Below are 17,045 nucleotides of genomic sequence, written 5' to 3' on the forward strand. Positions count from 1 at the left end.
GGCTGCGGGCGGCTGCACCTCTGCAAGTACCACCTGAAGGGCGTCTGTCGCAACCAGCAGGCTAGGTGAGGGCGAGGACCCGCGGGGGAAGCGCGGGCGTTCGGGCCCGGAACAGATGGGGGCGAGGGGAGCCCTTCCTCGGGCCTCGGCCTTGCGCCGGCTGTGCCCTCCTCTGCGTTCCTTCCATTTCCGTGTGGCGAAGGTACTTTCAGGACTCGGTTCTTCTCCTGTCTTCGAGGCAGAGAGGCAGGAGAGTTGTGAGAGACCTGTTTTGGTACCGCCGCTTCCTTTCCGCCTCACCGTCACTTCCCCGCAGTTCCCTGGCCTGCCCCTCTACACGTCAGGCTGTGGTGGTTCGTGTGGCTGAGGGCATTTTCTGCCTTTTTGCTGCTGTCTCGTGCATAGGTTGAGCTGCGAGTCGGATGTACTAATGCTGCTGGGCTGCGGTAATGCTTTGAGGGCAGTAAATCTGAAGTAGCAAGGCAGAGCAGTCACGTAATTGCAGTACAAAGTAGTACTGCGGATTTTTCTAAAACTAGCTAAGTTGGTGTGCTGTTAAAATTATTTCACTTAATACAAGCAGGGTTCCAAATTATGCTGATACATTAGCTTCATCTTGCTTTGTAGGAAGGAATGCAAGTTTGTTCACGACTTCTACTCTCCCCACAACCACACTGTTCTCATACAGCATGGACTCAACAGCACTTTTAGCACTGATGAACTCCGCCAGCTTCTGCTTCAAAATGACCCTACCCTCTTACCAGAGGTGAGCACTGTGTGACTGTTCTTTGTCCCTTCCGAGTGACCATCACAAAGTGAAAGAAGTGTGTTGTTAACTGAAGGTGTATTGGGTAACAATTTGGTTACCATAATCCAAATCTAATGCGTGAAATCTGCAACCTTTGTTCTCCTATGTAGGGTAGGTTGACCCTGACTGGCAGCTCACGCACTGCTATTTGCTCACTCCCATGCCCCAGCGGGATGGCTGGGAGAAAATCGGAAGAAATAAAGGGTTAAGATAAAAAGTTTAATAAGTGGTGGAGAAAGAGGAAGAAATGAAGTGTTGCAGATTCACCACCACCAACTCACAAGCAGATCTATGCCCCGCCAGTCTTTAAGCATTGTCTAACTTATAAGAGGACATCCCCCAGCCCCTCAGATCTTATTGCTGAGCGTTTTGTTAATATGGTATGGACTGTCCTTTTGGCCAGCTTAGCTCAGCTTTGTCCTTTCTGCAATCTTGCCCACTCCAATCTGTGGAGGGAAGATAAAGCTTTGGCCGTTATCAGCATTTTGGCTTCATATCCAAAACACAGCAGCATATGGGCTGCTGTGAAGAAAATTAACTCTCTGCCAGCCGGACTTAGTTCTTCTTACCATCAAATTCACATTGAGGAAATCTGCTATTGAAACTAGAAAACCAAAGAGTTATGGTAGCAACACAATAAAATCCACAGTGTGAGAGAGCAAAATACCATTTGCTTGAGAATGTCTCTGACATGATTGTTGTCTGCTGCAAGATCTTTCTAGACAATAAGTGACAATGAGAAGAAAAAACCTGTACATCTTCTAAATGCAAATTTAAAAATGGAGCTTGAATTCAAACAGTCTGTATGAGCATATTCTACTTGAATCTTTAAACTTTATTTATTTGTTTATTTATTCCCTCTACCCAAGGTCTGCCTGTATTACAACAAAGGGGATGGACCTTATGGATCTTGTACCTTTAAAAAGCTCTGCACCAAACTGCATGTTTGCCAGTACTTCTTGCGGGGACAGTGCCGATTTGGCAGCAGCTGCAAGCGATCCCATGACTTCTCAAAGCCTGAATGCTATGAGAAACTGGAGAGACAGGGAATGAGTTCAGATGTTATTCAGAAACTGCCCTCCATTTACAGAAATATGTATGCCATACAAAATAGCAAGGGAAGCAAGCATGACACAGAAGATAACAAGCCTTCACCATGCAAAGGTAAATAGATCGTGATGTCTTTTGAGAACATCAGAAGATCACTGTAGTCACTATAGTCACACAGATGCTGCTGAAAAAGAAAAAATCAAATGTCATGTCGTGATGTGTCACTGGCAGAGACATGTCTCAAATTGAAGCAAAGTAGATTTCAAGGCATTAGGGGTGTCTAATTGATAAAGTTGTTGGTTTTTATAAAAATCCTTACATTTGGAGTTAGAAAAGCATAATGGAAATTGGAGATAGGGGGATCTGTGATTTCTCTTTATGAAAACACATAAACAAAGGATAGGGAACTCTTTATAAACTACTTTATTTTCTCCTTTTTTTTTTTCTCTCTTAAGTAGCCATCATCTAGCACAAGAATTCACTGACAGTCATATCCTAGTTGCTTCTCAGAGACACAGTTTATTTTATTTTGAAGTTACTTAGAATTGTCACTTAGTATAATTTAGCAGGAAAGCTAAAGGATAGCAGAATGGAAAATGCAGGCATGTGTATCCTATTTACCCTGCATTTGTTTTGTTTTACAGAAGTATCAAATTTTGAAACTTGACATTTATAGCTGCCTTTGTTGAACAACTATGTAGTATGCACAGATAACTCAGATCTATCTAGAAATGAAGAGGCTTTGGATTCTATTCTTGTTTTGTGGTGACAGCTTGAAACTGGTTCTGAGTTATATTTAGCAACTATAGGATAAAGGAGTAGGACTTTAGTGCATACAAGGCTACCAGAGACTTAAGTGTCTTTCCAAAGATGAGCACAGATGTATGTGTATTGCTCTGAAAGCGATGCCTCCTATTTATTTCCATGAAAGTTCCAACAAAGAGCACAATAAAGCTATTTGATAGAGCAAACTCTCAGCTGCAGAACTCAGTCTTTCAGCATAGTCACCACCAGTAGCTGCGTATTTTCACCAGTAATGAACAAGAGCCTGCATGTCACGCTCATGAAAATCTGCGTGACCTGTTACCACTGCTGAAATGCACAACCCACCACCTCACTGTGCTCACGTCCACTGTTTGGTCTCCAGAAATGTTCAGCAAGCATCGATGAATGTAGAGTGTACCATTTTTTCAGTGGCACACCTTTGCTTCATACATACTGCCATGTCAGACACCATTGTGACAGAGTGCCCCTCTGCTGCCATCTGTTGCATGCAACAAAATATAATGGAATATTGATGGGAAGGTTTAGCCTCTATTGTCATGTCACCAACATCTGCCTCTGATGTAATGGGCCAACATCCTAAAATAGGAGGCGTTAATTACAGAGCAGCTCTTGTAAATAAACCCTCTGTTTCTAGGCATTTTCTCATAGCTACACTTCTAAGAGAACTTGTTGAAACCAAAGTACTAATAAGGTTTATAATCTCCCCTCTCTAGAGAGAAAACACAGCTCTAGCCAGGAGTCTACGTCTATCAGTAATGAAGTGGAACAGATATGCTTGTATCATCTTTACACAAGTTGTGTCTTTGAAGGTAGGTTGTGACTGTAGCAAGCTCAGTCTGTTTTTATTTTTTGAGAAAGTGATAGAAATCCTTCACAGGAAAGGGAAGCTTATGCTTACCTGTAGTTAAATTGCGTTGCAATATTGAATGCTGGTATGAAAGTTTAACACACAGAGAAGTTGTTTAATTTTACTTTGAAATGTCTAGTATTAGCCAATGTTTGAGATTGGCTGCTTCAGCTGGGTTCAGCTGGGGACTGCTGAATGATAGGGCTCCTTCCTGTTTGTAAATAATTGCAGAAGTTATTACGAAATCTGTTTTCTTCCTCATTTCTTCTAGCATTCTTCCGTTTCATCTGTGTGAGCTCTGTATCCCTTTGAAAACATTCTGACCTGTCCAGGAAAAATACCGCTTTTGTTGGGATGTCCTTTTGTCATCTTTTTCCTTCTTGGTGTTTTTGACCCGTGGTACCTCTGTGAGGTATTGCACATCTTCTCATATGAAGTGTCTTCTTGACTTTGTGTTGTTATGTTGCCAACTTCTCTACAGTGAAAGCTATTCTGGAATTTGTTCACAAGTGTACTGGTGACTGGCTCTTTGTTGCTATTGAGGAATGGCTGCGTTCTGACTCTTGGAATGATTTCTGAGTGACACCTGTGATATCTGGGATACTGCAACCACTGTTCTATTCGCTAGTGGACAAGAAACTGGACCCTTAAGGCTTTTGACTTATTCAGCCATCTCCTATCCTAAAATTGAGCATTATTTTCTTCATCACTACCACCACGGGACTAAGTGGTGACATATAATCTTACATATTTGGTCTGTGCTACATTAAACTACATTTGAAATAATAGAGTTACATGATCCTGTGGTCTCAGTTATTGTAAATTTTTGCCTTTGAAATTAAGGGCACAGCTCAGTCCTTTACAGCTGAGCTTGTTAACAATTGTGATGGACAAAGAAAATCTACTGCATGCAGAAACTGAGCTTTTGCCTGAGCTCAGAAATTAAGTGTTGCTTGACCATGCTGAAAAATTCAGAACTACTGCTTGCAATGATTCCATAGCTGAACCCTTTCCATAGCTATGCATTTGATACTTTCGCTAGCTAGGTGCATGTGCCTGAAATGTTGGAGTCATCCTCACAGACGGTAAAAATAATGCATCTCTTTCTTCCCCCCACTTTTATAGACAAGTGCATCAGAACTCATTTTCACTTGCCGTATAGATGGCAGATCTCTGATGGTAATACCTGGAAGGACTTGGAGAATATGGAAGAACTAGAAAAAGAATATTGTGACCCCAATAACGTCAGGTATAAATGCTTAAAAGATTTAATAATGTTTGGAGTTTGCCCTCTGGACGTGCAATAATGGACCAGACCCTCAGTGGCTATAAATTGCTGCAATTTTATTGCATTTGGTGTTCTGCTGACCTCGCTTTGTTCAAATGCTGTTGCTTGAGGTCTGACCCATTGTGATTTATGCGTGCTTCAGTCTGTATAAGACCATTGTGCTACCACACTTGAGCTGGCTGGGATGGAGTTAAAAATTTCTTTTTAGCAACTCATACAGGGCTGTGTTTTGGCTTTGTAACTAAAACACTGTTGATAACAGGCCAGTACTGTAGCAGCTGCTGAACAGTGATTGCAAAGAGTCAAGGTTTTCTCTTTGTTTCCCCACTTGATCCCATTCCCCCCCACAGATGGATAGCTGAGGGTGGGCAGGAAACTGGGAGATATGGCCTGAACTGGCTGAAGGGATATTCCATGCCACAGAATGTCATGCTCAGCAATAAAATCTCAGCTAGGAGAAGAGAGTTTGAATTTTTGGCTTCTAAGATGTCTGCTATTCAGAAACTCACTGAGCATGGTCTGCCCATGGGAGGTGTTGAACATTTTGTCTTGATTTGATTTTTAAATTATTTGCTCTCCCTCTTGCCTTTACTTCATAAGCTGTCTTTACCTTGACCCCCCAGTTTGCTTGCTTTTGCTCTTCCTATTTTCTCCCTTCTGCCTTGTAGGGGCAGAGATGGGGAGTGAGCGAACAACTCTGCAGTTGTCTGCTGGCCAGGGATGCTCTGCCATCATGATTTTATTGGTCTGAGTCATAGACTGTAGTATTTCTCACTCCAAAAAACTGCATAACTAGTTCCTACTGCTGCTACCGTAGGAAGTCTTAGGATAATCCTGAGTGGAAAACCACAGATGTACGATTGTATCATATGTACTTTTGAGAAACTGTCTTTGGTTAGAGCTTGTCAATACACAGTTTGGTCCCATGGTTAGAAGCAATCTTCTCTTTTACTTTTTTATATGGAAGATGTGGAGGTGGCATGGAATTTTCTATCCTCCCCCTCTGCCCCATCCCATGCTGTGGAAGCACTAGAATACCCTGGGTACCTGAAGGTATAAAATGTGTACAAACACAAGACAGAACTGAGATTATTGTGGAAACTACAGATTTGTGTTCTGGTCTTGAGTGATGCTGAATTAATTTGCGGATTTGCGGTGAGCTTCGGAATCTATATGTAAAAGTTCACAAAGTTTTTGTTTTTTTTTTTTCTTTTCTTTCTTTTTAATAGATCTGCTAGACCTATTTCTAAATTGGGCTTTATCTTCTCATACATCTCTTTTGTGGATATGCAGTCTGGATTAAAAAAGGTCAGACGTCTTTCCACAGCCTCCTCTGTGACCAAACCACCTCACTTCATTCTTACAACGGAATGGATCTGGTACTGGGAAGATGAATATGGCGTGTGGCGGGAGTATGGAAAAAAAGTAAGTGTGGAGAAGTGGTGAGAATGTCAACTTTGTGCTAAGAGTGCAGAATTACTGGGAAGTGTTTGTTTCTGTCCTCTCTTTTGTCACCCCTCTCTCCCTCCAGACACCTCACAGATGGGCTTTAAAGGTACAATGAGATTTTTCCTGCAAATAAGACTAGTTTAGATGGGATGAGTCACTGCTGAGTCACAGTCGCTATTGACAGATAGATCTTCAGTGAGTCATGTCAGATAGGGTCACATAACATACATTCTTGTCATTGCTCCTAACTAAAACTTCCTTTTCTGAGATTCCAGTAGCATTCTGTTTGTCTTTGTTAAGGTCTGACTGATGAATGTGCAGTCTCAGTGACAGTGTTCCCTGCAAACTCTGCACTGTGTAACTTCAATCTTTGTAACGCTCCTTGCTTTTACTTTGGGGCAGTTTCTCTGCTTTTCAGCTGAGTAATACATTGTTTTTGTCTGAGCTACTATCGTGCATCCGCCTCAGGAAGTGGCACAGGCAGGCTGGTAATAATAGACAAGGAGGAGGGTGAGGTACTTAACTTCTTTGTCTTCTCTGATAACTGCTCATCATACAGCCCTCAAATGTTTGGTTTGATAAGAGGGGATTGGGAAAGCAATGTCTCTCCCACTGTAAGTGAAAATCAGGTTTATGACTGCCCAAGGAACCTGAACATCCACAAGTCTATGGGTCACAATGAGATGCATTCCAGAGTTCTGAGAGAATTGGCTGATGTATTTGCCAAGCCACTCTCTATGATATTTGAAAAGTCATGCCAATCAGATGAAGTCCCTGGTGACTGGAATAAAGGCAATGTTGTGCCCATTTTTAAAGAGAGTAAAAAGGATGACCCTGGGAACCACCAACCTGTCAATCTCATCTCTGTGCCAGGGAAGATCATGGAGGAGATCCTCATGGAAGCTATGATAAGGGATATGGAAGGCATGGAGGTGATATGGGAGAATAAACATAGCTTTACCAAGGGCAAATCCTGCTTGACCAACCTACTGGCCTTCTGTGATGGTGTCACTGCATCAGTGGACAAAGGATGAGCCACTAACGTTGTCTATCTCAACTTCAGCAAGGTCTTTGATGCACTACTCAACATCTTTCTCTCCAAATTGTAAAGATATGGATTTGATGGGTGGGCTGTTTGATGGACAAAGAACTGGCTGCAGGATCAAGCCCAGGGAGTGATTGTCAATGGCTCAGTGTCTGGATGGAAATCAGTGACAAGTGGTGTCCCCCAGGGGTTAGTGCTGGGATTGATACTCTTTAATATCTTCATCACTGTCATCCCACCTCCAAACAGTGGGATTGAGTGCACCCTCAGCAAGTTTGCTTGATTGAGAGTAGACTTTCCAAAAAAGACTTGGGGGTACTGATGGATGGGATGCTAGACATAAGCTAGCAATGTGCCCTCGCAGCCCTGAAAACCAGTGGTTTCCTGGGGTGCATCAAAAGAAGTGTGGCCAGCAGGGTGAGAGAGATGATTCTGCCCCTCTGCTCTGTGCTGGTGAGGCTTCATCTGGAGTGCTGTGTCCAAATGTGGAGTCCTCAGTACAGGAGAGACATGGACCTGTTGGAGTGCATCCGGAGGAGGGCCACAAATGGTCCCAGGGATGAAATACCTCTCCTATGAGGACGGGCTGAGAGAGCTGGGGCTTTTTGGCCTGGAGAAGAGAAGGCTATGAGGTGACCTAACAGCAGCTTTTCATTGTCTAAATGGGAGCTACAAGAAAGAAGGGGACAGACTCTTTAGGGTGTGTGGTGAGAGAACAAGGGGAAATGGCTTTAAGCTCAAGGAGGGTAGATTTAAGTTGGATATAAGGAAAAAGTCTTTTACAATAAGTGTGTTGAGGCACTGGAATAAGTTGATCAGAGATGTGGTTGATGCCCCATCCCTGGAGACTTTGAAGGTGAGGCTGAATCAGGCCCTGGGCAACCTGATCTCACTGCAGATGTTCCTGCTCATTGCAGGGGCGTTAAACAAGATGACCTTTAAGCATCCCCTTCAACTCTAAGGATTCTATGATTCTATGCATAAAGTTTGGTACAGCCTGCAGCCACTTTATAATACTTGTTGATTTTTGAACTTGTTAGTATGTAACAGACCAGGTGAATCTTTCTTTTTCTTCTGGTTTTGGCCTGACAGGATAGTGATCATGCAGCTGCCACTGTAAGCAGTGATGACCTGGAGAAAGCTTACACTGCGGGAAGTTCTACAAAGCTGAACTTCAAGGCAGGAGTACACGAATATGAACTGGATTTTGGAGGTATGTCCTGTTTTGTTTTTTAATCTTTATTTCCCTCTCTTTTCCTCTCTTCCAGGTCATTTATTGTCTTAAACTATGTTCATGCAAGAGATCAAGTTTGCCTTTCATAACTTTGACATTCAGTTGTACATAAAGAGAGAGCTCCTGTCAGAGTTCTCATAACTCTCATAAGAGCTGCTAATACAGCAGAGTGGCTTTCTTATTCCTTCAAACCTTTCATTTTTAAGGATTTCTTGTGCTAGGTTTAAAAATGCGTGCCAGCAAGTGAAAGACTAACGTTGCCCTTCATACTAGTACCAGAACTAAAGCCGGGAAGCTTCTGGTAAAAGTGATATGCTCTCATTCACTCTTTTTTCTGAAGGTGAGGCCTCAATTTTGTTGGCTGCTACTGCTTTTTATTTGCAAGGATGATGTGATAGCAGTTACATGATGATCCAAGACCCAGAATAGCTCTAAGGTTCATTTTACTGTGGTTTGTCTCTGGTGGTGGTCAATAAAAATGAATGGCCTGTTACAGCTGTCAGTTATAGAGTTTGAAATCTATAAACACATGAAGGAAAACAGTGTCTTGATTGCATATTGAGGAGGAGGGGATACAATCCATGGATCAAAAGAAGATTTTTGTTTGTTTGTTTCAGAGAGAGCCTTTTTGTTTATGAGTGGCTTATAGAATAATGAAGGCATAATTTCCATAGCTGTCAGAGCCTATTGGTCCTTACAAAGCTAAGAGCGAAATTGAAACTGGAATCCTTCTTTGTGTGCAGAGCAGTGCTTAAACTGAGTCAAGTCTTGTGCTATCCTACCAGCAGGGAGCTGGGGGTGCACAAGGAATGTGGAAGGGAACACAGCAAGAATAGCTGACCCAAACTGGCCAAAGGAATAATCCGTATCATAGGGTGTTCATGTGAAACAATACACTAGGGGGAGTTGGCCAGGAGGGGCTACTGTTGCTTGGGGAATTGCTGAGCGTGGGTGGGTGGTGAATACTGGTGTTGTACATCACTTGCTTTTATTCTTGTTTCCTTCCCTTTCTTATTAAACTGTCTTTATCTCAACCTACAAGGTCTTTCACTTTTTTCTTTTTTTTTTTAATTCTCTCCCCCATCCCACTCAGGAGTGCATGAATGGCTGCGTGGTACTTAGTTGCCAGGTTAAAACAAAACATTCTGTTTGTTTTCTTTCTCTTCCTCAGCCATGACTCAGAAAAATCTTCGCTATAGAACAGAGAGAAAGGTTTGCAGAAGACCTAAATTTGTGTCTCAGTCAGAAGTCGAAAAGATAAGAAAAAGGTAAACTGCAACTGCTTGTTCTGAGATGATGGGTATAGTGTATTGGGAATAGTGTTTAGTGCATAGTCTTGAAGAAAAGTATTAATAAGGTGAAAGAGATCTGTTAAAACAATTCTGAAGAATTTGAGAATACCTTTGTTGCAACAAAGTGTTCCAGCTCGGAAAAGCTGAGGCCAGGCAACATGGGAGCCTTAGAGGTGAAGGAATTTTGGACTTCCCCACAGAAAGTGTGCAAGTGTAGAAGACAGTTCAACATATGGCAGCGTTGTATGGAGCTGCTTATAGCAGGGAGCAGGGCACAAGTGGATCAAAAGGTGGAAGTCTGAAAAGGGAAAAGTTTTATATAATTCCATGTAACAACCAGCTTTTTTAATGCATTCCCTTCCAGGGCACTGATTTAAACACCACAAGAAGGAGCAGCAGCTAAAGACTTTAACTAACTGAAATGGTGGTGGAAGAAAGAGAGGGCTGTATCAGTTTTGTTTCTGATGTAGTGGATGCATTTTTATACTGCAAAGCATGTGTTCATATGTAGTGAGGCTTTTTTGTGCGCATTCAACTCTTTACAACTAAGAAAACTAGTTTCATGTTTAGTTCAGTGTATGTCAAAATTCTTTGCTCATTTGGCATCTTGCCTCCTGCCATAAGTCTTGACATAACAATGTGGAAAAATATTTTCATCTACTGAACTGAAAAGCCAACTCTGAAATGTTTCTTAAGTATCTTAAGTTGCCTATTTTCTCCCTTATCTTGCCAAAACACTTACTATCATATTGTTATGGTTTGATGGTATTTTGTTGGTATTCCACATCATAACGTCATGGAGTGCATTGAGAGTTGAAAAGTTAATGCTGCAGTTCTGTGCATTGCTGATATTTCCGGTCTCAGAAGAGAAGAACAAACTACAACTCCCAGAAGATTTCATTTTTCCATTTCTGTTTGGAGGGAAAGCTAAAATGGAAGTTGCAAGACTTCCCCCTCTTTACTCCCTGGCTGCTTCACCAACAGCATTAGAGTAAGGACTTTGGTTTTGGAAACTCTCTTTTTTTGCATTTTATTTGATTTACTAGCTTCAATTTCAATCGTATTGTATTATCTCATATTCTGCTACTATACTTAGGAAACTAAATTGTTGTTTTTTTTTTTTTCCCCTTTAGCTTGCTGCCACTGTTTTTTCTCATCCAGGCCCATCTCCCTACATTTTCCATTTCTCCCCCTCCTTTCCCAGGGCACAGATCTGTGAGCACCTACACTTCCTAACCACAGAAATTAGGCCAAACCATGACACATATGTACATAAAATGTAAGGATTTGTTTTAATTGCCTTTTCATACTGTCTTGTACTATACAGGGGCTTTAAGAATACAGAAGAATTTAAGAGGATTCCCTCTCACTGGGACAAATCTGCTCTGCCTGAGCTGGGATTCAAGGTTTGGAGCTTTTTGTTTCATTTTTCCATCAGTGTTCTTGCATGCAGGCTTGTTAAATCCAGTGCCTTTGTTGATGAGTAATTGAAAGTAACGTAATGCAGAGGGATTTCTCAGTTTGAGTCTGATGTCACACTGGGCAGACCAAGAGGTGAAACTGGAACCAGGTCAAAACTAACAAATAGTGATAGTATAACTATGGTAACATTGACTTTCACAGCCACGTATTTATTCCAGTCCTTGGCAAATTTGCCTGAAGGCAGATTACAGTATTAGCAAGACTATTACTAATGCCCAAGGTGCTTAGTTTTAAAGAAATCCAACATGTCCTGAGTCATCAGAGATAAATCATGTCACTAAACTTTAGGGTAACCAGGCCCTGAGGTTTGTATAAGTAGACAGCTGTGCATCTGTGGAGCACCACTGAAATCAGCATAGTTCAGGTTGGCATGAGGGTGATAGCATTGCAACAGTGAAGTGAACTTTTGTACCTCTCTAACACACCCAGCTAATAACCGCATGGTTTACCTTTGCTGACTCTCTGCCTTCCTCCACCACCATCTCAGTCAAAGATAGTAATTATACCTATAGAAAAAGCCTGTTGAGAAGCTTGAAAAAGGTCAATCTGTAAAATGTAAGACAGGCAGTGTAGTTTGTGTTCATTGGCTGTAGGGAAGTACAAACAAAAAAGACTTACGGTGCATGGCCGTTGATCTGCTGCAACATAAATTTTCTGTTTTTATTTATTTTTTAGGGACTTGGTTTAGGGGCAGTACTGGTGGTAGGAAATGGGCGGACTAGATAGTCTCAGAGGTCTTTTCCAACCTTAATGATTCTATGATTCTAGGTACTGATTACTTCTGAGTACTCAGGTACTGTTCAACAGATGCAGATGCATGTATCCTAAACAGTAAAAGGGGTTGTTTGCAAAAAACCGTGCTGCTCATTAACATCCTTTGGGCAAGCAAGCTGGGTATTTTAACCCCCAGGAATTCCTGTTCCCTAGGTGAGTTCACTTTTATACAGTAGGGATCTCTAATCTGCCTTTTTTCCAAGAGTATTTTTGCCACTCATCTCTCTTTTTCACAGAAAAGACTTTAAAGGTTTGAGCGGTCTAACTCTATTTAGAGTGGCATTTTAAAAGATGAGAGCAGTGTTTCAATTTCTTCCCATACAGCTGATTGATCTTGACAGTTCTTCTGAAGAATACAACAAAGTCAAGGGGGACTTTCAACGCACAATGCCAAAGACACAGATTAAAAGGATTTGTAGAATTCAGAACCCGTCTCTCTGGGAATTGTATCAATGGTACGTGTAAAATACTGCTCTGGTGTGCATGCATGAAGTTTGTTGTCTCTGCAGTTAGTTGTATGCTACAGATAGCTGTGCATTCCTAAAATGCAGCTGCATTTCAGAATCTGTGTCCACTTCCCCATGGAAATATGTATTCAGAATCAACAGTGTCAATAAAGAGATACCAGCAAAACCAGAATTCATTCAAGAATTAGAGCTTAGAATATTCAGATGAGCTCTGGGAGTGAATGGTTCTGATGTCTGCCAGACTTGAGTCTAGAGCACCTGCTTTTTACTGAAGCCTTGAAGCTGGACAGCAGCCCCATCTGCCAGAAACACTGGTTTCTAGCTGGTCAAAACTGAAACAGCTTTCAGAATTGAAAGAAAGACTCACTGAAGGAAAGCCTTACCATGAATTCTCGTGTTTAGCAAAAAACTGATGGCAGTTCCTCCACACCTACCAAATAGTGAATGGAACAAAACATTTTTAGTTATTAAATATCTGGAATCATTTGTATACAATGAAAGCATGTCTGTACCCAACTGGAAAACACAATATCTTGTTTGCTCAAAGCTTAGATCTTAATGTAAAGATCTTCAGAGTTTGTCTTTGAGTGCTAGTACAGCTGGAACCTAGCTAGCCACTGTGGAACTACAATGATGCTGCTTCTCATTATAGGCAGAAGGATCAAATGCAGAAGAGCAATGGTGGAAAGACAGACGAACGTTTCTTATTTCATGGAACCAGTAAGAAACACATTGATGCCATCTGTCATCAAAATTTTGACTGGAGGATCTGTGGCCTCAATGGGACAGTCTATGGCAAAGGTTGTTTTTCAGCTCTTCCGTTAACTTTAGGCTTGCTAAAAAAATATGCAGTAGTCACTGCAGATGTGTAAAACTAGAAGGAGGATGCTTGGCCATTCAGGCTGGTTGTGGATAGTACTGCTGACTTTCACAATGATTGTTTGGAGCTAAGGCATGATGGAGGGCCTTGGCCTCTCTGCTCCATTTTGTTCACACCTACTTCTATTCCAATTTCTTCCAGCTCCTATAGTAGGCAGCATGGAACTACGTGGTTGTTTTTTTTGCTTGTTTGTTTTGCTGGGAACATAACTACCATCCTGGTTACAGGCTTATTGCTTCACTAGGAAATTATACCCACCATCCTGAATACAAGAAAGAATCAACAAATCAAGAGAACAAGTCAAGAAAGTGGCTGACTGTCCACTCACCCAGCTAAATACTCAGAAAGTACTTTCAAAATACTCTCAAAAGTTGTTTCAGTGAGGATTAGTAGCCTGTGTCAAGAGAGGAACCTGTGTGACAGGGGGGAGGATGGAAGTCTGAAGTCAGAAGGGACGCCTTTGACAAAAGCAGTAACATTTAGAATATCACCTGTTTGGCTTTTTTAACATGTATACTATCAAAAATAGAAGGGTAGGTAATACATAGTGGTCATTTTCACTAAGAATGATAGGTAATGAAAGGTAATCCGGGAACTGCTTCATAGCTTTTTGTTGTGCGTTTGCTTTTACACTGCATTCTTTCCATCTCTGTAATTTTAGTGTTTTATCAACTCTGTCTTGATGTCTTTTCTGCAGGAAGCTATTTTGCAAGGGATGCATCATATTCTGACGCCTACTGCAGGGAAGGTTCATGCAGCAAGACCATGTTTCTGGCACGAGTGTTGGTGGGGGAGTTCACTGTTGGTAGGTCGAATTATGTTCGTCCTCCCCTGAAGGACAACCAGAACTTCTACGACAGCTGTGTGAATAGCTCTTCAAACCCTTCTATCTTTGTCATCTTTGAGAAACAGCAGGTTTATCCAGAGTATCTCATAGAATACTTGGACCAGGCATGTGCAAGAATGCTGTAGCAGCAAAACAGGTCATCACTATGTGTAGCTCAAATAAACATTATATTTGTCTTGACGTAACCGAGGAAAGTGATTTCTAGACGTCATATAGTTGAGTAGATGAGCATTCAGACATTTATTCTATACTTTCTGTGCTGTGGAAGTCAAGGAGTAAAAAGACACAAAGGATACTTTAGAATTAAAATCCTCTGTCTCCTATTGTTTTAGCAGGTGTCAGCTTTTCCTGTACCACAGTGTTCTGAGCTTTCTGTGCGCTTACTAGATGGATTAACTGATGCTTGTAACATGAAAATTGGCTGTAACTGCCATGTTTAAATAACATTCTATTACAGCTGTTTCGGGATAGATCCTTACCGGTGTTCACTGGTAAGATGCTGCCCCCTTTCTACCTTTTTATTTTTTGACTCAGAATTTGATAAAACTTGCTTTCTTAACAGTAGACATTAAGGTGTTTGCAAATGAGACTGTACAATCTTTCTTTTGTACTCAAGTCATTGCCTAAATTATTAGCAGCACTGTTTTTCTGACCATACTTAATCTTTACTAACATAGCTGCAAAAATTAAACCTTTGTTGAGAAGGAGCAGGGACTTACTCTGGCTTATTGATTTTCTCATTTAAAAAAGTAACAAAGTAATGAACCAGAACAAGGGTTGCTTTGAGGTGTAGTACTTAAACAATTGAGTTTTTACCAATAACTACTGTACTTTAAGTTTGTGAGAGCACAAATTTTTAATGACTTCTGCTGTGCCTACAAATGAGAGAGTGCTGACATACACAGAGTGAGGAGAGAGAAAGCGACTCACCTCATTCTAGAATATTATGCTTGGGAGTGAAATGCAATCTTGCACTGCTTATTTAACAGCACAATCTTTCTTTATAGTATCTTTGTGATTCTGTTGTAACTGTTGTGAACGAATGAGTATCATCTTGCATTAGATGTATTTAGTTGCAGGGGACTTACCAGTTACCTATGTAACCAAAGTGTCTGGACTTGCTGGAGAAAAGCATTTAACTGTGAGTAGTCTTCAGGTGCAGCGCTGAAGCTGTTAAAAATCTCAAGACTAAGTTGAATATTTAACTGCTCTCTGCAAAAGATGTTATATGTTATTAGCGCTGAGCAGTCAGTACATGCAGATAAAAAAGAATCTTGAACTACTGGGCATTTCTTAGGGTGAAAGCTGCTGATGCATAGATATGGCATCCTGCATTTATTGCTACATTAATGCTTCTGAAAGACTACATGCTAGCTGCAGATTAGAAAAACTTTAAGACATGTTTGTATATGACATAAAAACCTTCTCTCTACCTCTACTCTAGAAGCACTTCTTTCCAGTTCATCTGAATCCTGATTGACAGGTGGGTGTTGGGATACTTTGTACTACCTGCACTGTGAGCTAGGAGCTGAGCCGTGGTTAGCCAAACAAGTCTGTGCAGAAGCTCTTTTTATATAAACCATAAAGCAAGCAGCAAAATACCTAAATGAAAATACCCTCAATCATACGTTTAAATCCAGGAAGTATGTGGAAAAGCACATTGGCTGTATTCTTTCTCTTGAAAGATTTGTAGTAAAACATATGTAGTAAAACGCCTCAGCAAGTAATACATTCATTAAAGGCAATTGATGTATGAAAGCTTGAACTACTTGTGCAAAGTAAGACTTCTGCCAAAACATGTTATCAGTATGTTCATGGCAAATAAGAAGGCTGATGGTGTGCCTTCCTTGATCTGAACATAACCAGCTGTGAACTGACATAGCCAAAGCCATTGTTCTATGCTTGATCTGACTGAAAAACTGTGTTTTACCCTTTTGCCAGGAAACATGCAAAAAGTTGAGGTATTTTTAATAACAATTTTGATGGCTAATTCAGATACAAACAATATTTTTAGAACTTTTATTTGTGTGTGTGTGTGTGTGTGTGTGTGTGTGTGTGTGTGGCTGGGTTTGTTACTTTTCTATTTGTTATTTCTCCAGTAACATCCAAGAGAAAAAAATTACCATGTTTTCCACTCTTCAAACTTTAGTGGAAAGTTTCCTATGTATCATAAATTAAAAGGTACTTGACTGCTGATTTTCTTGTAATGTGTTTTTTCTTTTTCCCCACTCTCTGAGTGCACCACATTGGGAGACCTTTCTGATTTCTTGGAAACTTCCTTAAAGATGCTGTTGCTAAACAGTGGAATCCCCTATAGCTTTCAGGATTGAATTTAGAAACAGAGTCATTTGCCCTAAACTCAAACTTTATACAAAAATTGGTATTAAGCCTCTTTTCTGAATGATAAGGATCTCTCTTTACTACTTAAGACAAAAGAAACTGAGCGTGAAAAATGCCATCATCTTTCACTTTCTCCACCTCCTGATCACTCCCATACTGCATGAGGAGAAGGATAAGCTGTGAAGATTGTTTCCTTATCCTGGTAGCACGTCTGTACCATCAAGACAGATGGCAAACAGTTTGGGCTGTGCCTCTGCCCCAGGCAGGTCTGGAGCCTCCCAGGACCAACCCACCTCATCACTTAAGAGAGCTCACCTGGAGTCAGGTGTAGGCTTTGCAGGCCATATCTACCTGGCTCCTGCCTAGCACCCTTGCATTTCTCATCTTGTCTGTGAGTCAGTGCTTCCAAAATCCTAGCAGTGGAAGGAATCCTGCATCCTGCCTTGCACCTAGCAG

General features: G+C 41.2%; 1 protein-coding gene across 1 annotated transcript; it reads left to right on the forward strand.

The window, feature by feature from the left end:
- Positions 1-3: 3 nt before the first annotated feature.
- LOC100547352 (protein mono-ADP-ribosyltransferase PARP12) lies at positions 4-16,445 on the forward strand (the record flags this gene model as incomplete). Its single annotated transcript, XM_010713410.1, has 12 exons — positions 4-65; positions 628-766; positions 1,678-1,972; positions 3,358-3,453; positions 4,617-4,740; positions 6,009-6,204; positions 8,366-8,486; positions 9,679-9,775; positions 11,127-11,205; positions 12,380-12,510; positions 13,175-13,323; positions 14,100-16,445. Coding segments are annotated over 12 exons (1,764 nt in total), but the record flags the coding sequence as incomplete, so codon positions are not given.
- Positions 16,446-17,045: the final 600 nt, after the last annotated feature.

Source organism: Meleagris gallopavo, chromosome 1, assembly GCF_000146605.3.
Source record: "Meleagris gallopavo isolate NT-WF06-2002-E0010 breed Aviagen turkey brand Nicholas breeding stock chromosome 1, Turkey_5.1, whole genome shotgun sequence".
NCBI lineage: Eukaryota > Metazoa > Chordata > Aves > Galliformes > Phasianidae > Meleagris > Meleagris gallopavo.